At 40.0% G+C, this 23,950-nt stretch overlaps 1 protein-coding gene across 2 annotated transcripts in view; it reads left to right on the forward strand.

The window, feature by feature from the left end:
- The window catches only part of SNCA (synuclein alpha), a gene marked incomplete at both ends in the record, with an annotated part of 34,600 nt that extends 12,535 nt beyond the window's left edge, over positions 1-22,065 (forward strand). The window contains 2 exons of one of the 2 annotated variants that reach the window (XM_083366873.1): positions 19,025-19,111; positions 22,033-22,065. In XM_083366873.1, the coding sequence (XP_083222999.1) occupies positions 19,025-19,111; positions 22,033-22,065 (120 nt within the window). The remainder of the gene's footprint in view (positions 1-19,024; positions 19,112-22,032) is intronic. The other variant, XM_083366874.1, reaches the window with a different exon arrangement.
- Positions 22,066-23,950: the final 1,885 nt, after the last annotated feature.

A 23,950-nucleotide genomic window follows, 5' to 3' on the forward strand; every position in this document is an offset into this window, starting at 1 on the left:
TGTCATGGGATCCCATTCTGTACAAGGCATATGCAAAAAGTGGAGAAGGTCAAAGAACATGATGCAGACCCAGAAGAAGATGGAGAGACACACTACAACAGAGGTCTTCAAACGTGGCCCTTTTATGACTTGTGGACTTCAACTCCCAGATTTCCTCAGCCAGCATGCCTGGGTGAGGAATTCTGGGAGGTGAAGTCCACAAGTCATACAAGGGTCAAGTTTGAAGACCCCTGCACTACAACATCAATTAACAATGGTTGAGGCTGCCAGAAGAGCAAGAACCAGCCCTTTATATCTCTCTCAACACAAAAAGAGGAAATTAAGAAGAAGAAGAAACAACATGAGATTTTTTTGTAAAATATTCTTTACTTTATTGGGAGCAGTGACCCTTGAAAAGTAGTTCTAGACTCATATGCCCTTCAGTAATGCAATGTTCAGCAATTCAGTCAAAAAATTAGCATATATTTTTAGGGCAAGTTGTGTGAAGATTTAATGCATATTTAGCATTTTTCCTCCCACCTCCTACACACAATGAGTTTTTCAGGTTGCTAGTGTTCTCTAAGATTGTTGTGCAGTTTACTTTTCGGACATGTGATTTGCTCTGGGCTGAATGGAAAATGATTGATGAAATTTTCCAGGGATGCTGCTTTTTCTGTAAAGGTTTTACAGGGGGGGAAAAAAAACCTTTATTTTAAAGATGGCAGGTCAACTTGCACTAAAGTTTTCTGAAACTTGCTAGTTAAAGAAACAAGAAAATAACTGTCTTCTGTTAAGAAAAAAATGTAAAATCCAGCTGTTAAAAGTCAAAACCTGGACTTTATATCTGTATTTGATACCATTCAGTTCTTACATATTTCAGCATTTTCTAAATCAGTAGCTTGATAAAATCATTGCTTCACTAAGTAGCCATATTTCTGTATCTTACCTCTAGTTCTTAAAAAGCTCTGCGCTGTTTTGTGGATATTTAGTGGATACAACAAAATTATTGCCAATTTAGTTTATTTCCCTTGATCTTGCCCTTTTGATATTATACTGTTGTTAGGGAAATAGCCTTTGTAGACTGAATCAGATTTACAGTTCTGAACATCTATTTCAGTATAAACTCACTCCCCACAAAGGACACATAAGATTACAACTGCAGTCCATCTATTTCTTAATTTAGATTTTAAAATGAAGTATTTGAAATCCAGCCTTAAGATTTTGTACAAAAACAGTCCCATTGTCTTTAATGGAACTCCTTCAGAAACATTTGAGCATGTTATTTTAGTCCCATTTCTGCATACATCAGAGGTGTCACGCACATAATTTAGAGTTTCCAGAATATAAATCAAATAACATTAAGAAATATCAATTAGAGACAAAGAGGAATATATGTGTTTGTGGGAAATGAAGCATTAATACTCTCAAGGAATGGGGTGCTTTAGGGTGAACTTTAAGAATAGAAAAATAATGATGAAGGTCCTTAAGTCATGGAAATAATTTTAATACAATTTTGCATTGTTCAGCTAGTGTAGCAATTTAGAACAAATCTTCAATTAAATAGGGATCAGCAAGTGCATCCACACCTGCCTTTTGCAGTAATGCCTCCCTAGAGATCCATGTTGTTCCCACTCTGATGATATTCTGGAACGATTTAAATCTTGTTCCCCTAGCCTTGACATACGGTACTGTAAGTCAGCAATAAAAGCTAAGATAATCTTTATTGTCATTTTTTACTATGGGCACAACCTTTCCAGCTTTGGGAACTGGCAGTGGTGGGGTAGGGAGAAGAAGGGATGGTTTCGTGCAAGCAATAGGCAAGTGCGTTCATGCGCACAGCTCCATTTATTTATTTATTTTAATTCCATTTATATCCCGCCCTTCTCCGAAGACTCAGGGCGGCTTACAAGCTTAGCAGTAGCCTTCATTCTATGTATATGCCTGCTTATTAGGGCTTTCACACACACCCCAAGCGGCATTATTACAAAGTCAGCTTAATTGCCCCCAACAATCTGGGTCCTCATTTTACCTACCTCGGAAGGATGGAAGGCTGAGTCAACCTTGAGCCTGGTGGGACTTGAACCTGCACTAATTGCAGGCAGCTGGTGTTACTTAAGGAGGCATTAGCCCACTGCTCCACCAAGGCTCTTCTAATTTGCGCAAGTGGTTGGCCTGCACTCCCACTGCTTCCACAAATGGAGCTTTACGCATGAGTACACATGTCCACCATTCATGCAAGTGGAGCTGCATGCATGAACGCACTTGCCTGCCCACACGCGGCCCGGTTCTGAATGGACCGTGGCCCAATACTGGATTATGGCCCTGGGGGTTGGGGACACCTGCTGTAAGTGATATTATTTGGAGGGAGGGTGTTTGTTCACATCCTAGGTATTATTTCCTTTTTCTTATTTTTGATGTCAGCTGCCCTGAGTCATTTGAATTTGGGTGGTCTCTGAGCCTCATAAATAAGTAAATAAATAAAATCCAGTCTGTAACCTCATCATCTGCTACTATCGGGGAACTGATCAACTAAGCCCTGTATGACCTATTTGTTTTAAACAGCTGCATATTTTTAGGTAAACGTAAAGCCGAAAGTGGGGGATGGCAAGAATAGCCATTCAGTGATATAATTAGAGCAGGGGTGGGCAACTGTGGCAACTTTATGACTTCAAATCCCAGAATTCCTGGCTGGCTCAGGAATTCTGGGAGTTGAAGTCCACAGGTCGTAAAGTTGCCATAATTGCCCACCCCTGTGTTCCTCTTTGGTGAACTTTTAATGTCCTCCTTATTTCCTGTCCGCAGTTGATGAGAGCTGTAATGGATGTCATAATGTCTTGATTCTTGGATATGGTTTTATAGGTTTCCTATCAAGGTTGCTTTCATCAGGGTTTCTGTTTAATTCTTGGTGTGTTGTTGAGTACTTGGAATGGTTCCATTTCAGAACTGTTGTTCTTTGTTTGTCAAAACTGATGAAGTAGGCTTAAGGGAATGGGATTACTGGTAGAAATCAAAGCCAGGAAGCCAATCCATTAATTTTCACAGTGCAGTACACGTCCTGGTACCATTTTGAATGACCTTTCCTCTCAGATTCAAATGCCATTTAGATGTGTCTTCATATTGTGCTTTTGAAGTTTAAAGAAGCAGGAAAGCCTATTAACTGTCCAAAATTTCTGTATGTTTCAATACCATTCACACTCTTTTTTTGTTCTATCATTAACTTTCAGTGATGTTCATTATGCTTGGCCTCATTAGACCACCATAGTAATATACAATTGCTTTGTGGTAACACAAAATCAAAAACTCTAGAATGGAATAAATGGAAACTTTAAGCTCTGGTGCATGAGCATGAAATATATGTGAAGAAAAATCCAATGTCTCAGAGGTTTTCCATAACATCTCTCAGATTGCTACCTGGAATTTGGAACATTTCAGATGTTGCACAGCAACCCCCTTTAGCCAGTATAGACAAATGTTTAAAAAGTTGATTTCCTAATTATAGTCCTCAACTTATGACAATTGAGCCCAAAATTCCTGTTGTTAAGCGAGACGGTGGTATAAATTTTGCCCCATAGGACTCCATAGTACTGTCTTTCCAATCTAGTGCTCTCCAAATGTGCTAGAGTAGGACTCCAGAGAAGTCCAGCTTCCTGAATTTCCAACAAGAATAGCCACTGGCTAGCTTGCTTGAGGATGCTGGGAGCTGAAATTTATTTAATTAATTAATTAGTTTTCTATACCGCCCTATTCCCGAAGGACTCAGGGCAGTTTACAGGGCAATATTTCAAAGACAATATAAAGTTAAGATAAAAATAGAATTAAAAAGAATTAAATTAATAATAGCCCAACAATAAAACAATGTTAAAAACTTAAAACTAAAAACCCCCTCAGTCCAGGCCAGATAGATCGAAAAGCCAGGTTTTCAGGTCCCGGCGAAACGAGCGCAGGTCGGGAGCAGTCCGGAGTTCCACAGGTAAATCATTCCAAAGGGCAGGCGCACCCACAGAGAATGCCCTCCCTCTGGGGATCACCCGCCGGCATTCTCTGACCGGCGGCACCCTAAGGAGGCCCTCCCTATGGGACCGTACAGGATGATGGGAAGTTGATGCCGGCAGCAGGTGTTCCCTTAGATAGTCCGGACCCAAGCCATTTAGGGCTTTATAGGTCATCACCAGCACCTTGAATCTCACCCGGAGGGCAACTGGAAGCCAATGCAGCTCGCAGAGAAGAGGTGTTACACGGGAGTATCGGGAGACTCCCATCACAACTCGCGCGGCCGCATTCTGCACCAGCTGAATGGTCCTCAAGGGCAGCCCCATGTAGAGAGCGTTGCAGTAGTCTAACCGGGAGGTCACGAGCGCATGAGTGACTGTGCATAGGGCATCTCGGTCCAGATAGGGGCGCAAGTGGTGCCCCCCTGGTCACGGCTCCTATATGATCTCCCAAACTGAGCCGTGAATCCAGGATAATGCCCAAGTTGCAAGCCCTATCAACAGGGGGTAACACCTCACCCCCCCATAGTTAACGATGGACAAAACTGGTTCTCCTGAGATGCCGGTATGCACAACCACTCAGTCTTGGCAGGATTGAGTCGAAGCCTGTTTCTCCCCATCCAAACCCGGACCGCCTCCAGGCAACAGGACATCACGTCAAGGGCATCACTGGGTTGGTTCGGGGTGGAGAGAAAAAGCTGGGTATCATCAGCATACTGATGATACCCCACCCCAAAACCACGAATGAGCTCACCCAGCAGCTTCATATAGATGTTGAACAAGAGGGGAGAGAGAACCGACCCCTGAGGAACTCCACAAATGAGAGGCCTCGGGGCGGATCTCTGCCCTCCCGTCAACACCGACTGCGAGCGGCCCAGGAGGTAGGAGGAGAACCACTGTAAAACAGTGCCCCCCACTCCCAGTGCAATCAGAAGATACTATGCCAGGAGTCTTCAAACATGGCCCTTTTATGACTTGTGGACTTCAACTCTCAGAATTCCTCAGCCAGGCGTGCCTGGCTGAGGAATTCTGAGAGTTGAAGTCCGCAAGTCATAAAAGGACCAGGTTTGAAGAGACCTGTACTGTGCTATGCTAGTGATGTCTACTCTTTGTGAATTAAGGCTTTGTGTTCTACAAGCCTTAATTACCTCTGTAACATCTCCATCTCACGGAAGCAGGGCTGGGTGATCCTTCGTGTAAAACAGAGTCATATGAGGTAGCCTTCTAACTTCCAAAGCTATCATGTTTCCTAACATGGCAGTACTGATTAAAAGAGTAATGTTTTCCAGTGGGACTATTGAAAGACAGCTCTGTAAATTACTCAGTATAGAACAGCACTGCAAAAGAAAAAAGAAAAAAAGAAATTACATGCTACATCCTACACAGTTGAATGCCATAAATAACCATATGAGAAATCTCTCATATAGTCACTTTGTTAGAAAAAGTGACTGCAGGCCATCTGAGTTCATTGTGAATGTTCCTTTTGTTCATACTCTATGCATTGTTGAAGAACACCAACAAGTGCTAAATGCAGCATTGTCCAGAACTCCAAATCTGGAGGCAATCGCATTATTGTCATTTCAAAAGAACTAACTGATAAATATTGATTAAAAAAAATGTAAGAAGCTTTTCACTTTGGAGAATTCAGTTCCTTTTTAACTTTGTCTTCACAAAGGAGGATTTCAGAAAGGACTGTTTGGTCAAGGGAGCAATTTTTTGATTTTGTCCCCCCCCCCAATCCTTGAGGAATTATTGTGTATTGGATGCAAACATTTCTATGTGTGAATAGAAGCCACTTCTTCTAGCAGAAAGAGTAGAACAGACATGTCAAACACAAGGCCCGGGGGCCGGATCCGGCCCGCGAAGTGCTTTCATGTGGCCCACGAAGCCATCCTGGAAACAGTGAGGGAACGGCCCCCGCTGCCTTGGCCCTGGCCCAGAGACCCTCCTTCTGCCAGAGACCCTCAGATCTGTCCCACTCCTGCCCAGGCCCCCATAGGCACCCTTGAGGCGAACGATGTAGAGCTGGCCACGCCCACCCAGTAGGTCATATGCACTCTAGCCACACCCACCCAGTAGGCCACACCCACCCAGGCCATACCCACCCGGCCCCCTGAGGGCAACCACAATGCTGATGCAGCCCTCAATGAAATTGAGTTTGACACTCCTGGAGTAGAAGATGGTGTTTTCTCCCCCTGTCCCACTACAAAACTATACAGGTAGTCTTCAACGTACAACAGTTCACTTAGTGACGTTCGAATTTACAACGGCACTGAAAAAAAAGTGACTTTTGACCATTTTTCTCACTTAGGACCGTTGCAGCATCCCCATGGTCACGTGATCAAAATTCAGAGGCTTGGCAACTGGCTCATATTTATGACTGTTGTAGTGTCGTGGGATCATGGGATCAGTTTTTACGACCTTCTGACAAGCAAAGTCAATGAGGAAGCCAGATTCACTTAACAACTGTATTACTAACTTAATAAATGCAATGATTCGCTTAACGACAGTGGAAAGAAAAGTTGTAAAATGGGGCAAAACTCACTCAACAAAATTCTCACTTAGCAACATAAATTTTGGGCTCAGTTGTGATCGTAAGTCAAGAACTACCTATATTTCCCTTCCAGTGTGGTCACTTGGACGACAATCTAACCAGCCAACAAATCTGCCAACTGATCACAAAATTTATTCTAAGATGTATTACTGGGATTTTTGACCGTAGTAATCATCCCAAAATTGGTTACCCCATAGCATTAATCGTGTGGAATTTTTAGGCATTTGTCTCAATAAGAACAACAACAACAACATCATCATCATCATAATGATGATGATAATGATGATAATGATGATAATAATAATAATAATAATAATAAATAATAATAATAATAATAGTAAATAATAATAATAATAATAATAATAATAATAATAATAATAATAATAATAATAATAATAATAATAATAATAAAGTTGGAAGGGACCTTAGAGGTCATCTAGACCAACCCCCTGCTCAGGCAGGAAACCCTATACCATTTCAGACAAATGGCTGTCCAGTCTCTTCTTAAAAACTTCCAGGGTTGGAGCATTCACAGCTTCTGGAGGCAGGTTGTTCCTCTGGTTAATTGTTCTAACTGTCAGGAAGTTTCTCCTTAGTTCTAGGTTGCTTCTCTCCTTGATTAATTTCCATCTGTTGCTTCTTGTCCTGCCTTCAGGCACTTTGGAGAATAGCTTGATTTCCTCTTCTTTGTGGCAGCCCCCCCCAGATATTAAAACACTGCTGTCATGTCACCCCTCACCCTTCTCTTCATTAAACTAGAAATACCCAATTCCAGCAACTGTCCTTTATATGTTTTAGCCTCCAGTCCACTGATCATCTTTGTTGCTCTTCTCTGCACTCTTTCAAGAGTCTCAACATCTTTTTTTACATCGTGCTGACCAAAACTGGATGCAGTATTCCAAGTGTGGCCTTACCAAGGCATTGTAAAGTGGTATTAACACTTCACGTGATCTTGATTCTATCCCTCTATTAATGCAGTCTAGCACTGTGTTGGCTTTTTTGGCAGCTGCAGCACACTGCTGGCTCATATTTAAGTGATTGTCCACTAGGACTCTGAGATCCCTCTCACAGTTACTACTATTGAGCAAGGTACCACCTACTACACCTGTACACTTCGTTTTTCTTGCCTAAATGTAGAACCTTATTTATGTTCATCAAAGCTTACAAGAAGCAACGGATGGAAACTAATCAAGGAAAGAGCCAACCTAGAACCAAGGACAAATTTCCTGACAGAACAATTAATCAGTGGAATGGCTTGCTTCCAGGGTGCTCCATCATTGCAGGCTTTTAAGAAGAGATTGGACAGCTGTTTTTCTGAAATAGTATAGGGTCTCCTACTTGAGCAGGGGGTTGGATTAGAAGACCTCCAAGCTCTGTTATTCTGTTATTCTTGATTTGTCACTCTGTAAAATTGTTTCCCCAGCTGCAGAAAAGAGAAACCCAACAATTAAAAGCTGCAGTGCTATAGCATCACATCAGCTGTATTCAGGCATTTCCTTTCATGGCAAGCTATAAATTGGATTAGTAATGATAGTTTTTTGGAACATTGTTCCTTTTCTTCTTGATTCTACAGAGCAAGAGGTGTAAAACCACAGCCCTGCACCCATTCCTATAAATACTCTTTCAACATTAACAATACAATGTTTTGGTAATCTTATCTACACAAATCCTTTCCATTATGCATAGCAGTGGTGCCTGCTAAGCAATGCTAATTGTTAAAATCATATTTGTCTTTTAATCGTCATGTTCTTTTAATAAATCTTCATGCATTTTGCATCTTTGCTCAATGACAAAATGCAATTGCCCTGGAAGGTCACTCACTTATTACTCAGGCTAAATTGTATGCCTTATTATTTGCATAGGGTTGTCACTTTATCACAACTGGACAATTATTTATAGTCCAACTCTTCTCTGCCTAAGTCAGGGAAACAGTCCATATCCATCATCCTTAGACAATATGGCTGTAGTACAACACTAAGTATTTTATCAAGACTACAATATTATTAGGTACTGCCAAACATACAACAGCCTAAGATGAAGGTATTTGGAGGGGCTTGTTTCACTGGGATTTGCCAATTCCGATATTTTAGGATGCTTCCCACATCAGAAGAGCAGTTTTAAATCTTCAGTTTTTAGTATTTTTTTTAAAAAAATGGACGAGAAAAGAGGGCTCAAGTTCCAGGAGTTACCGAACTACATAATTTTGGGGGAAATAAATAGCAAAAGAATCACTTTCGATATTTATTTGAGAAGAAAGGTGGACAGTACTTACAATAAAAAGCCAGTATTTTTATCCCAGTGTTCCTTCCTAGAAGCTTGGTGTTTCTAAAGCCAGTGTTAACATGCTTCATTTATGGATTTTACGTTTGGAAACCAAATGAAAAATGAAACAATGCAATGAACTGTATAGAACAAAACAAAAGCGAAATAAGGATAGAATCGTGAAGCTGTTATGGAGAGCATTTGCATAGAAGGATAATTAGGATGAAAAGTTCCTGATTGCAGTAAAGCTTGAGCTTCCGAGTGAAATTCAAGGTGCTAGTGATGACATACAAAGCCCTACATGGCATGGGTCCGGATTACCTACGGGAGCACCTTCTGCCAGCGTCAACACCCCTCCGTCCTGTGCGCTCCCACAGAGAAGGCCTCCTCAGGGTGCCACCGGTCAGAGAATGCCGGCTGGTGGCCCCCAGGGGGAGAGCATTCTCGGTGGGTGCGCCAACCCTTTGGAACTGCTTGCCAGCCGAAATACGGATGGCCCCCGACCTTCGCACCTTCCGGCGTGACTTAAAAACCTACCTATTCCAGCAAGCCGGCCTGGCCTGATCGATTTTGGGGTTTTATTTGTTTTAATATTGCTTTATTGTATACTTACCTTGCTCTGTACACCGCCCTGAGTCCTTCGGGAGAAGGGCGGTATATAAAACAAACAAATAAATAAATAAATAAATTTGGAGTTTTCTGGTTAAAGTTGCAAGTAAGGAGCGTGTGATTTCCACATCTGACTAATCTATACAGCAAGGGAAAACTGTATAGATTTAACTGTATAATAAAAGAAATAAAGGAGTAAAATAGGTGCTAAGACTATAGCAGCACCAGAATAAATATAAAATGAATAATGTCAAGCGCCAGGGAAATCAGGAGATTTAGGCAGTTCAAGTGATATAAAGATTTATTGCAAGTTTAGGCTCTCTACAAGAATCTGGCCAACCCAATCAAAAGAAATGAGTGGGAGATAAGAAAGCCATTCAAGGTGGGCTGGTCTTAGATCTCTTGTGGGCGTACAGGGACTTGTGACATGTTAAACCCCCTCCCTTGGGCTCAGCCTGGTCATCTCCTATAGATATCTTGTCAAATTATATTAAGGTTGCTATCTTGCAAGGATGAGCACTCTTCTGTAAGTACACGTAATCCTTGACGTATTACCACAATTGAGCCCAAAATTTTCTGTTGCTAATGAGACAGTTGTTAAGTGAGCCTTGCCAATTTCATGACCTTTCTTGCCACACTTGGTAAGTGAATGATTGCAGTTGTTAAGCAGATGACTGCAGTTGTTAAATTAATAATAAGTGAGTCTGGCTTCTCCGTTGACTTTGCTTGGCAGAAGGATGCAGAAAGATGATCACATCAAAAAGGGACTGTCAAGCTTGAAGCTCACTTTGCTGGTGTAATAATTATTGCTTCTTAGCTTGCCAATGAACTTGGGGGGAGGATGGGGAATTGGAATGCAGGTTACAAAAATAAAGAAGGCAGACCGTGAGAATCAAGGACGATTCACCAGGTGCCCAACCCAACTCAGAGACATTTTCTCATAACAATATAAGCACACTTAATTGGGCAATGTGACCTGTTCATGGACGGTAGAGGAAATTCTATTCTTTTACTGTAGGGGGTTTGGTCTGGGATTTGCTAGAGCTGGTTTTGCTTTCATACATGCCAAAATGATGTACTCAGTAAAGTTTTACATTAAGAGATCGGAATGTCTTGAAGGAGTTTGCTTGGTTGGATTCGTCAGTTGGAACCTGGATAGGAACACGGCAACCGTCACAAATATGAACCAGTTGCCAAGCATTTGAATTTTGATTATGTGACTGTGGGGATATTGCAACAGTTTAAGTGTGAAAAAAGTCATTTTTTTCAGTGCCATTGTAACTTTGTCCTCACTAAACAAATGGTTGTGACTCAAAGATTACCTGTAATGAAGCCAATGTACAGATAATTGGCAGTTATGGGAGAGGTCCTTGAAGCAACAGAGAGGAAAATAGTGCTGTCATTTGGCATATCCAGAACAAGGATTCTTTTTTAAACTTCATCCGTAGCTCTGTTGAGACCAAGCAACATGGAGAATAGACTAGAAAAGCAATGAAAGACCTTTCCTATCAGTTCACACACACACACACACACACAGACACACACACACACACACACACACACACACAGAGAGAGAGAGAGAGAGAGAGAGAGAGAGAGAGAGAGAGAGAGAGAGAGAGAGAGAGAGAGAGATAAGTGTATCATCAAAAGAGGATTGTATCAGCCAATATTTTAGGTAGCAGATTCTCATTTGGGCTACTACAGAGAGGCACCCTAATTCTATCTTAAAGGAGGGTGTTTTGGGATTTGCAATAGAACTCTAACTAATATTGATTAACTAGCTTCAAATAAGACAATGCAAAGCTGAACAACAACCAAAGATTCAGATTTTTTTTTCTTTAAATAGCTTGATTGCAGCAGTAACCAAAATATTCCCATTGCAGCTGGCAATTGCATTTACAACCTTTTGAGCCCAATCAGTGAACTCATAATTTTGATGCGTCCAGAGAATAGAAGAATGGATGGGACTAGCTAAGTATTTGGATATCTGTACCTGCTTGATTCGAAAACCATTAATTTCTCTCTCAAACTGCCTATGACTCTTAGCAATTTCAGTTTGCAGTAATTTAATTTTCAGTCCCTTGGCCTGACTTTATTTTCCTGATACCTGGATGAAATGACAAAGAAAGAATTGTCATATCGTTTGTGTAAAGAAGCATGAAGTTAAAATGTGATTTAGCACAGGAGGTAAAATTAACATTTAGAGAGAGTCTGTATGAGTTCATTAGCACAGAATTTATTGGAGGGGACTAAGGCTACAATCTTGGTTATCCCACTTTTGCATTGGTATTGGGCTGATGGAGGTGCCACTGGAGTCAGAGTCCTGTTTAATTTGTATAAAGGCATCCTTCTGAATTTGAAATAACCAGACTGTGACCATTTCCTGTTTCTATAAAGCCATAAAGTTCTGCTTCCTTCAACAGACTCTGGAGTTAAGTGATCTGTTGCATGATGGGAGATAGAAGTAGGAGATGACCAGGCTGAGCCTGTGGGAGGGGGTCAAATGTTTCATCAGTCATGAGTCCCTACACAGCTACAAGAGATCTAAGAGCAGCCCACCTTGAATTCCTTTCTGTTGTTGTTGTTGTTAGTTGCGAAGTCGTGTCCAACCCATCGCGACCCCATGGACAATGTTCCTCCAGGCCTTCCTGTCCTCTACCATCTTCTGGAGTCCATTTAAGCTCACGCCTACTGCTTCAGTGACTCCATCCAGCCACCTCATTCTCTGTCGTCCCCTTCTTCTCTTGCCCTCAATCTTTCCCAGCATTAGACTCTTCTCCAGTGAGTCCTTCCTTCTCATTAGGTGGCCAAAGTATTTGAGTTTCAACTTCAGGATCTGGCTTTCTAAAGAGCAGTCAGGGTTGATCTCCTCTAGGACTGACCGGTTTGAATGCCTTGCAGCCCAAAGGACTTGCAGGAGTCTTCTCCAGCACCATAGTTCAAAGGCCTCAATTCTTTGGTGCTCAGCCTTTCTTATGGTCCACTGTTCTTAATTCTGTTCTTAATTCCTGCTAATTAACCTTGACCATTAGTAGTTCAGATTCTTGTAGAGAGCGTAAGCTTGAAATAAATCCTTATACTTATTTGAACTTCCTGAATCTTCTGATTTCCCAGAAATGTGACATGTTTATGTTATTTCTCCTCTTCAGTATATGTCCTATATTTTTTACTGATTCCATTCCATTATTTTTAGCTATTTTCACCTGATTGTGATATAAGATACTTAGGGTCATGTTGGGATTCTAATAGCATATACATGGGTTAATAAAATATTAAAGTGTTCTATGTACATGGAGTCAAAATATGTTCATTGAATGTGGCTCCATAACCCTCAAATTAAGCTGTTTTAGATAGGTGTTGTGGCAATCTTGTAGTAGTTGTTGCTGTCATTATTTTCTGAAGCATTGCTGCTAACAGAGTTTGCTGAGCTAGCAAGGATGCTTGTACAAACTTTATAAAAGCACATGCAAGGCCATTCTAAACATATTCCATCACTGTTTAAACAGTTTGAAGGTTTGAGAGTACTTATATCAAACATACTGTAAATATGTAGAGCAACATAGCTAATTTCAGTTCTGTAATAGTTCCAATTATCTCTTCAAAGCTAGCATTTTGGCATAATTCTGGACAGCTTGTCAGTAATCATTAACTCAGTTGCAGATGTTACTTGGTGGAGAGAAAGCTATGGTTATTATCCTTAGGTTGCCCCCATCATATTTGTGATCTGGGAAGGTTGATTTACTCTTCCTTCATGTCTGTATTTTTGATTGATGAAACATGAAATAGCCCTTCTGATTCAGCCCTTCTGCTATTACATTATTAATAGGGACCTGGGGAATGATGTTTGTATTATTTAAAGCAATAGAAGCCATCTCCTAAATTATCTGAGAGTCATTGCTAATAATTGTGTTTTCATGTGGGTTGCGGCTTCTTGTTGGGAAATTGTACATACTAGGGTTGTTGTGAGCAGTTCCTGCTGTCAGAGAGAAATTGGAAACAAAATGTTTGCAACTGAGAAGTCAGGGTAAAATGTTCAACAAATATTCTAATAATATTCTAATAATCAGCAGAAGTACTTTTCTCCAGCTGCATGTGGAATTTTCTTCCAACTGGTATAAATTTTGAACAAGATCTCACTAGGTAGAGGGTGATGTATGTACGTAGAATACTTACGGAAGCAACTGAGAAAGAAGCTAATAATGTCAATAACCGCAGGGAAACACCTTTAGAAACAAGCAAATTTTGTCCCCTTAGAAGTAGTGCAGGTTTTTAAATAAATCTGTTTTCTAATAAATGTAGATGTTCTAATTTATCAGGAGATGGAACAGAAAGCCTTAGTCACTTTGCTGTGCTTTCAGCCACATTTATATCGTCTAGATGAGACATGTCCAACTCGTGACGTCACGTGACATTGTGTGTTGTATCAAAACTTTTTCCCCATTGCTGGCAATGGGGTGGGCGCAGTTTTGTTGTGACACATCCAGCCCATGGGCTGGCAGTTTGACACCCCTGATCTAGATAACTTCAGAAGATTAACATTGGAAATCTAAACAGGATTAGACTTGCTTAGTACTTATACTAGAGGCTATTAAGAAATCTCAAGGCTGTAGACTGGATGGAAACTTGGAAAAAAAATATCCAATAGCAAACAAATTCCTTAATTGCTGCCAAAAATATGGATGGATGACTAATATGCAGTGGTGGGATTCAGCCAGTTCGCACCAGCTCGGCAGAGCCAGTAGCTAATTTTTTGGTTGCCCAGGCCCAAAATGGACTTCCGGAAGTGGCATCCACAAAGAGAACTGGTTGTTCACATATCTGAATCCCACCACTGCTAATATGGATAATTAACCTTTATCTTAAGTCAGCTTTCACCTTCACTAGTTTTTATCCTCCAGCAACAACTTTGTGAAATCAGTTGGGCAGAAAGGCTATAACTCCCCCAAATCACTCAGAAAGCTGCAAACGGAGCTGCAAATGGAGATGTCAGCTTAGTCAAAGTCCACCACCTTAATTAGTATGCTACAATGAGCCTTGTTTTTCCTGTGCTTGTTGCCTTGCAAGGAATTCTTTAGAAATTCCAGAAGCAATTGTTACTAAATTTTGGAGAAGGAGATCTTTTTTTCTGGAGGAGAAGGATATCACTGAACATGTATTACTTCTCATGTAAGAAGCAATTTTTGTTTTCAAAACATTGCCAGAATTTCATCAGATTCGATGAACCACTTTGTGAAATTTCATAGAACTTGAAGAAGATTACAGAAATCACACAAAATGGTTTATTTGCAAGAAAGTGTGTTTAAAGGTGGAGGGAGGTCATGAAATTTAATTTAAAATGTGGGTTAGATAGTCCTGCCTCCATTAGAGAAATTCCGGCAATTTTTTAAAAACAAAATTTTCAGACCCAGGGTTCCTAACCAGCCAAATCTTGTTTACACATTTCCTAAACTTTGATCTGGCATTGTTCAAATCTACTGTTATGTATTGGGCTTGTGGTGTTACACCATGTGCTTTGCTGGAGGAGCTAACGGCTCTCCAGCAACCCAGACAGGCCATCTCCGGTCCTACAATTGGTCAGCCCCAGGCGGCAAGTGTGGGTTCAAACCTATTGGCTGCCGCCTAGGGGCTAAACTATATATTGTGGGTGGTTGCGGCCCAAGCTTCAGTATAGTTCCAGCAAGAATAAAAGTATGAGTTATTCTGTACTCAGCCTCATGTCATCATTCCTGCTCTCCAGAGCCCACGACTTAACATCTACCATTTTGTTATTCTATCGGAGGTGGGGAACTGTGACCCTTTTATGACTTGTGGACTTTAACTCCCAGAATTCCTGAGCCAGACTGGCCAGCTCAGGAATTGATGATGATAACTTTATTGTCACTTTGAATGTACACCAATTGGCATACATCAAAATGAAATTTCATTGCATACAGCTCTCAAAGGGTCACCACCTCCGATATATACTCCTTGTTCGGGGCCCGCTCAAATTTCACATTGTCCATTTTAGTCTCTAGGGAGTGAATGATGGCAAACAGGACAGATGGAAATGGGGCTCCATGTGGATTAGCCCTCAAGTTAGCTTGTCTTCTTTCCTTTTTCTGATCCTGACTCTTCCACCCTTTCCTTAAAGAGGCCTTGCTTCTTTTTGCCCCTGGAGCACGCTGCTGCCGCCACCACCAACTCCTCCAAAAGCCTCTCTCTCTTCCTCTGGGCCTGCCAGCAGCCTCATCCAGTTCCTTCGCTCCATAAGCTCCAGGTCCTCTCCTCCTCTGCCTCCTCTGGAAACAGCCCTGATTTGCAGTAGAATCCATCACTGGGCCAGCAGTCAGATCTTGCTGCTGGTAGAACAAATTCAAACAGCGCCAACGACTTTTAACAGTCTCACCAACAGTTCCAAAACAACTAGAAACTCGCCAGGCCAGCAAAGATTGTCGGTCGTATGTCATATGTTACCTTAGTTCAACCATGTTGCTCAAACACATTAAAATCTTCCTGATCATGGGGCCTATAGCCCTTACTATCCCTCCCAAAACTATTCACCTTCAAGAGCCAATGCAGCCGCACCCATTCCAGGCACCGCCATCTTAGAACTTAGAATTCTGGGAGTTGAAGTCAACAAATCAAAAAAGGGCCATAGTTCCCCACCCCTGTTCTAGATGATACTTTCAGCCATTCACATCGCTCAAAAACAAAACCAGATACAAAACTGGGAGACTAATATGCATTTTTTGGGGGAAAAAGACTATTTAGATGTAAATACTCTTACATTTTTTTTAATCCTTAAAATTGGTAATGAATGCCTCATGTGTTGACTGTTAATCATGCCTGGCAGCATGAAACATGGGTTTTGCTGGTGACACTAATAAATGTATAATCAAGCATACAACACTCAGTTGTGTGGCCCAATTTAGCTCAGGTTACAGCCTCTTTCTCTGCAAAAGACTGCCTCCCATTAATCATAGAGAAGCCCAATTACAAATAATAGCAAATAACATTCAGGCAGACAGGGAACATCAGACAACCTTAGCCATTTGGAAATGCATTTCTATTAATGTTTTGTCTTGCTTTTTTTTCCCCAGTGATCTTGGTCTGCAATTACAGACAGAAAAACTGATGGTATATTCTAGGTTATGGTAATAATTCAGTCGTGTGTGAAAGTTAGTTCACACCAAGTATGGCAGGTTTTCCTCTCTCCTTCCTGCCTCCAGCACACTGCTGAGAAGAGATCAAAGTTTATATTTATATTTTGAATTCAATTTCTGTCTGGGTTATTCCACAGGCTAATTATAAAATATAATCTGGTCTCTGAGCACTTGATTTAGTGTGTTGTATGAATTTTGCAAATTGTAATTTACTATTTACCATGATGTAGAAAAGCAGTCAGTTATTACTTTTTTGATATCCCAGCTAACCAAACTATGGCTTAATGTGTATGAACCAGGTTTGCAGTTTATCAAACTATGGTTTTATAAATGAACCATGGCTTAGCATAAAACTCAATCCTGAACCCAGGCAAATCAATCCTGGCTTGTTTTCTCTATCAGGGTTAAGTCCAGCCTTCCTAAACTTTGATGCCCTTTGACCAGGGGTCTTCAAACTTGGCCCTGTTATGACTTGTGGACTTCAACTCCCAGAATTCCTCAGCCAGGCATACTGGCTAAGGAATTTGGGGAGTTGAAGTCCACAAGTCATAAAAGGGCCAAGTTTAGCACCAGCTGGGAATTTTGTAATTGCCTAAATTGGCCTTTTTTCTTCAACAAGAATTTTATAGTTTAGTCTAAAAAACGGTGTCAAACTCACTGAGTCACGTGACATGTCATGACATATTGTGACTCTTTTTGCATTGCTGGAGCTGGGGTGGGTGCAGCCTCAACATGATGCACCCAGCCCGCGGGCCAGCAGTTTGATACCCCTGGTCTAAGAAGATGCTTTCTCTGATCTCATATTCTGTGAAGTACAAAGTGCAGATTTTTCTGGTCGATTCTTGGTAGCTAGAATGCTGAAAGATGTAATCCTACCACAAGGAAGAGTTCTCATTTCAGACTAAGATCAGCTTTTTGTTTCATACAAAAACAAGGAACTGAGATTCATTGGAAAATGGTAGCATAGATTGAGCTGGAAAAGAGGAAGAGGCAAGGAGTCCCAAAACAATGGCCTTTTGCACAAAGTGAAGCTTTTTTGCCAAATACAATGAGAAAGGTTTCATACTTCTTCAGTTCAAAATAAGCATTATCAGTTCAAAATTCCTTGGTTTTGCTCTCGTGACAGGCAATGCAGTCTTAATGGTTTTTATGTTCAGTGGCATTTTCACCTATTCACTAGTATGTCAGTACAGAAAGCACATGATTAAAGTGTTGGGCATTTTTAGACATGGTGGTGTTGCAGATTCTGGGGCATGGACCTTACAGACCTTTCTCTCTTAAAATTAGACCTGAGCTGGAAGCTATTGTAAATTAGAATCTGATGCATGACACTCAAGCACAACTGAGCATTTAATTTGTCCCTATTGGAAGATGTGATGAAATGGCCTCATTAAGGTCTGAACTTGCAGCTGCATCAAGGTGTTAAATATTTCAGTGTATACCAGGAAGCCACAACTGGAGGTAGGACATTATTATAAGCCCTACAAGGAAAATAGAGAGCTTTCTATAAAGTTCTCAGGAGAAATTATGCTAGTTCTGATCTCATGACTTAGGAAATAGCATCTTCTCTTTCATGGAACTTCTTATTTAAACCGAGGTGATATTAACTTTTTGCTGCCATAGATTCTTAAGAAATATAACACTATTGTGAGGCTATAATAACAAGGGTTATCCCATGTCTGGAATTTCCCAGACTAGTTTTAGAACATCCCACCCAGATAAAATCTTAAAAGAGCTAAAAGTTCAGTCTTTTTGGAAAAGGCTATAGTAGTCATATAGCCTCCCCTATAGTAGTCACTAGTATACTACATTTGCAAATCAACAGTTTCTTACAAATATGTGATACTTGTTAGGTTGTAAAGCATACAAACATTTTACAAAAATGTCAGAACAAGGAGTCATTAACCAATTTTATTTGGGAAATGGATAAGATAAGATTTCAGTTCTAATTCGTTGCTCAGTCCGACATTACCAGAAATCCATACTTCTATAAGGAGATTCCAGATTTATGACTTAAGACAAAAGAAAATTCAATATCTCAACTGAAATAATAAATGAATATCATAAATTGGATTTCTGTGAAAAGCAGCCAGAGTCTGGGTCGCATTAAGACAATGGTTTTAACTTTCATAATGGAAGTACATTGTTAGACTGTGTGTATCATCAAACCACCAAGATTTCTTGGCAATTTATCATTTTTAATGGATGCAGAGAAAGCCTATGATGCAATCAAGGCTTTAGCCTTCTTAGAATTGCAGTAAATACTTATGAGCCTTCTACTCAAAATTGAAATTTTGGGAAAAAATTGGCTTTTTGTCAACTTGTTTCCCATGTTTGGGAATGTTTAGTGTTTCCTTTTCTATGTGGCAAATACATAATATTTATGTTCAGTACTCCATTTGCCAAGCTAAATGGCAAAACATTGTATGGAAATGGGGCAATGGGAAGAAATATCTTTTTTACATATCTATGTTTTATTTTAATCATAGAATGAAGAAGGACTTACACAGGAAGGAAATGTGGATAACACAGATCCAGCAGACCCAGAAAACGAGGCCTATGAAATGCCTCCTGAGGTAAATCTATTTCTGACATCTTCTCACAGAGTATTCCAGTAATGGTTGCCTAACTAGAAGATGTGGCACTATCCATTTCTGTTTGAAATGCAGGCAGTCCTTGACTTATGACAACAATTGAGCCCAACATTTTTGTTGCTAAGTGAGACATAAGTTAAGTGAATTTTGCTCCATTTTACCACCTTTCTTGCCGCAGTTGTTAAGTGAATCACTGCAGTTGTTAAATTAGTGACACGGCTGTTAAGTGAATCTGGTTTTCCCATTGACTTTGCTTGTTAAAAAGTCACAAAAGGTGATCACATGACCCCAGAACACTACAACGGTCATAAATGTGAGTCAGTTCCCAAGTGTCTGAATTTTGATCACGTAACCATGGAGATGCCGCAACGGTTGTAGGTATGAAAAATGGTCATAAATCACTTTTTTCAGTGCCATTGTAACTTCAAACAGTGATTAAATAAACTGTTGTAAGTTGAGGAATACCTTGGGAATAAACCTATCTGGCACTTATAGGGAACAAGCTGGTAAGGCCTGAGATGGTGAATTCACCCTCAAGAAATTTTGAGATGGATGTTCAGGAGAAACATTTCCAGAACTCTGAGGAAAAGCAAGTGGCGCTTTGATCAAAGTAGTGCAATTTCTAATCTCTGGAAGCTCATAAATTGCCATAATGACAATTATGATAAAAAATAATCTATTTCTTGCTGTCAAGATTTCTATTTGCATCAAAAGATAAGTGGGTACAGAAATAGAAACAAGAGATGAATGGATTTTTTTAAATTTTCTGTGCATTATTATTCTGAGGTTCTATTACTGAACTTTAGGAATGCAAGTAGGCTTTTTGCAAAAAAAAAAGGAAAATAAGCTAAATATTTTGTAAACATCTTTACTACAATTACTCTGGAGACAACAAAAATTATTCAGCTGTATGAAAAATGTCACTATGGTAGAGCTAGTAGACAAAATACTTTAGAAGTTGTTGAATTACAATCCCTTCATTTGGGCCATTGAGTATTCTGGATGGGGCTGACAGGGAATTGAAATCCAATAACAGTTTAAGAATCGTGCCTCAGCTTTATGCATCATTTTGATCACAAAACCTTCCACAACACAATTTCTAAAACATTAAATGTAGAAATATATATACAGTATGCAACCCTACAAACCTAATTACACCACATCTCAAAGCTGTTTCAAATTATAGATTTCGACAAAACATTTTCACCTCTTCTTTCTCACAGCAATATCTTACAAAGGTATCCTGCCTCTAAATACAAAATGAGAGGTTTTACCCAGAGATCATTACAGCATTTTCCAAAGGACCAGCACCATCCAGGAGTGTATATTTATCATGAATGTAGGCATTTATCTTTTTCCTCTTCTGTATAAATGACAGAGGCATATGGATCAGGGAGTAGGGGGCTTATTCCAGAAGGCAGACATTACAGCAGGAAAGCCACATTTCTGAAGTCCTACAAGATGGCATTGTTTAATCAAAGAAACCTGAACACAACAGCCTTGTGGGATAGAATAGAATAGAATAGAATAGAATAGAATAGAATAGAATAGAATAGAATAGAATAGAATAGAATAGAATAGAATAGAATAGAATTAGAGCTGGAAGGGACCTTGGAGGTCTTCTAGTCCAACCCCCTGCTCCAGCAGGAAACCCTATACCATTTCAGACAAATGGTTATCCAAACTCTCTTTTGAAAAACTTCCAGTGTTGGAGCATTCACAACTTCTGGAGACAAGTTGTTCCACTGATTAATTGTTCTAACTGTCAGGAAATTTCTCCTTAATTCCAGGCTGCTTCTCTCCTTGATTAGCTTCCACCCATTGCCTCTTGTCCTACCCTCAAGTGCCTTGGAGAATACTAGGGGAGATAGGCAGCCTGCAAAGTAACTAGGCTCCATGCCATGTAAGGCTTTATAGGCAATGACCAACATCTTGAATCATACCCAGAAGCCAATAGGCAATCAGTGCAGCTTGCAAAGTAGTAGTATTATATGTGCATATCATGACTGCCCAATGCTACTTCATTCTGGAGCAGCTGAAGCTTCTGGCTGGTCTTCAAGGGCAGGCCCACGTAGAATGCATTGCCATAGCCAAGAATAGAAGCAAGCATTTCCTCTTCAGGGTATGGATCGCCAACTATGGGATGGAGATATCATATTCAATCTACTAGGCTCCATGTCTTTTAATCTACCTTCCCCTTCTAGATTCTCTCAAAGAAATGAGAAAGCCAAAAGGAATTTCAGGGAAAAGAATAAGTACCTGAATTCCTAGTAGAAGGCCCAACTAGGACAGATTTTCTCATTCCAAGATCCTTAGTATGCATGATGTACTACACATACACACACACAAAGACAGACAGACAGACACACACACACACACATTAAAAGAAAGGAGTCCTGTTTCAGTCTCTCCTAACTGTCCCTCAGATGTGTCCACCTACACATCCTATTCTCCACAGCTTACAAATCTTGTAGGAAACTTGACCTATCTCAGATTCACAAGGAATTATATTTCCTGAATACATCAGCCCCTTTTTGCAGGCAATAGCTTAAGTACCCAACTAAATCCTGAAACTATTCATTAGGGGAACAACAAACAAAGCATTGTTCTAGGGTTTTCTGGTTTTTCACCAGAGATTTTTCTTAGCAAGAGAATTCCATGTTCAAAGGCTCTACAGAGTTCAAGGGATGAAAAGATATCTCGGAATAGAGACTAAACAGAAACAAATCCCCATTACCTTTTATTCCACCAGTCTGAGACCTACAGAGAAGCGGTCTGTTTTTACAGATATATTTTTCTTGAAATCTTCTATCTATCTCAAATCTGACAATACCATTTAATGACAACTACATTTCATTCTGAATTGAGCTTTGAATTTCTCCTCCTTCTTTCTGTTCCAACAGGAAGAATACCAGGATTATGAACCAGAAGCTTGAATCTCCTCTCTTTCTTTCTATCTCTTGCTACCAGTCAACAAAAACATCTTGTCCTGTACAAGTGCTGAGTTCCAATGTGCAAACTACTTTTTATAGTTTTTATAGTGTCTTGGAGTTTTCCATCAACAGTGAACAGAGCATCTATAATTGTGTTCAGTTTCCATGTCTGTGACCAATCTCCTCCTGAAATGGAGGCTGGGTTCAAGAGCCATTGTTGTTGTTTGGATATTGTGGCTTCAAGTTCTAAACACCGAAAAACAATTTAAAGAACACCTAAGTGTCTACTCCTTATTTAGAAAGCTGTAAATGTTTTGTTGATAGATCATTGGTAATTTAGTATTGTTTATGGTATGAAAGTTTTTAAAATGTTTTCTGTGGTCATTCTTTGCTGTCTGAGAATGACCCTGTTGTGAAAGTTGTTAATATATTTCTATACATATATACATATATATATATATATATAAAGTAACTGAGCATGAACTATGCACCTATAAATATTAACTATGGAATATTACTGTTTTGTGATAGGTTTTACTAACTTGTATCTGTAAATAAAGATGGCCAACTGGAATAAATAAAATGCATTGACTGTTCAAAGAGGAGCTGCTAAATTGGCTTTGAATAACTAGTACTTCCCATCCCAAAGTTTTCTTCCTAAGATAGCTTCACACATAAATAACTGTACAGGTTGACGGCTGTGAATGGAAACACAGGTAGTTCTCTACTTATGACCATAATTGAGCTGACAATTTCAGTTATAAGTCATGACAGTTGTAAAGCAGGTCACCATGGGACCCCATCAGATTTTATTGCCTCTTTTGTGGCAATCATTAAACAAACAAAGAGGCTATTAAATGAACCTATTTTTCACTAATGGTGTTTTTTCCCAGAACCTAGAAGTGAAGACTGGGTTTCCAAGAGGAGGAAAAAAATATAAATCACAATTATGAGATGCTGAAAGGACCGTAAATGCGGGAGGTTACTAAGCACCCAAAATTTCAAAGTGACCAGTCATAAATCAAGGATAACTAATGTTGGAACAAATCAGGGCACCAGCCTGCCTTGGAGTCTACCATCAGCCCTTCATATGTCTCCTTCTCTTCCAAATAATATTATGAAGGCTTATCATAGTTAAAAAGCCTTAAAGCCTTAGCTGAAAAGCAGCATGTGAAATGACAGCAGGTAAAACGATAATGTGCACTGGATATTTAATAGCTTTTGTAATGTAAGATAAATGTTAGTAGAAAAGTTTATCAATAGTTTTTAATCATGCTAGCCAACAGCGCATTCATAATGACCTTTTCATAACAGTAATCTCCTTCAAAGGGAGAATATAAATGAATATCAGTTGCTGGATAACTGGGGAGCTTTAGTGCCTCTACTGCTGTTTGCAACCAGTACTGTTTGGAAACATTAACATTAACAGTAGAAATCACAAATCATGGTGTTAATGGCCCATCAGACTGATCCACAAGGGTTCTTCTTAAATGAGTGTTCAGTTAACATGATTTACACAAGTACACAACTAAGCTTATCATAAAAGTTTCATTGTGAAGAAATACCAGTTTAATATTTTATAAGGCACAATAGAAATATATTCCACCTTGGCCATATTCTACTTTAATACATTTTCTGGACACAAGAGTTTGCAAACTTAGTAACCACATAGCAAGCATTCCCCTAGGCCAGGGATAGGCAACCTCACAAACTCAGCTCTTTTATGACTCATGGACTTCAACTCCCAGAATTCCTGAGTCAGCATAGCATAGCATAGCATAGCATAGCATAGCATAGCATAGCATAGCATAGCTGACTCAGGAATTCTGGGAGTTGAAGTCCATGAGTTATAAAAGAGCTGAGGTTGCCTACCCCTGCCCTAGGCAAA

Source organism: Vipera ursinii, assembly GCF_947247035.1.
Source record: "Vipera ursinii genome assembly, chromosome: 7".
NCBI classification, from domain to species: domain Eukaryota; kingdom Metazoa; phylum Chordata; class Lepidosauria; order Squamata; family Viperidae; genus Vipera; species Vipera ursinii.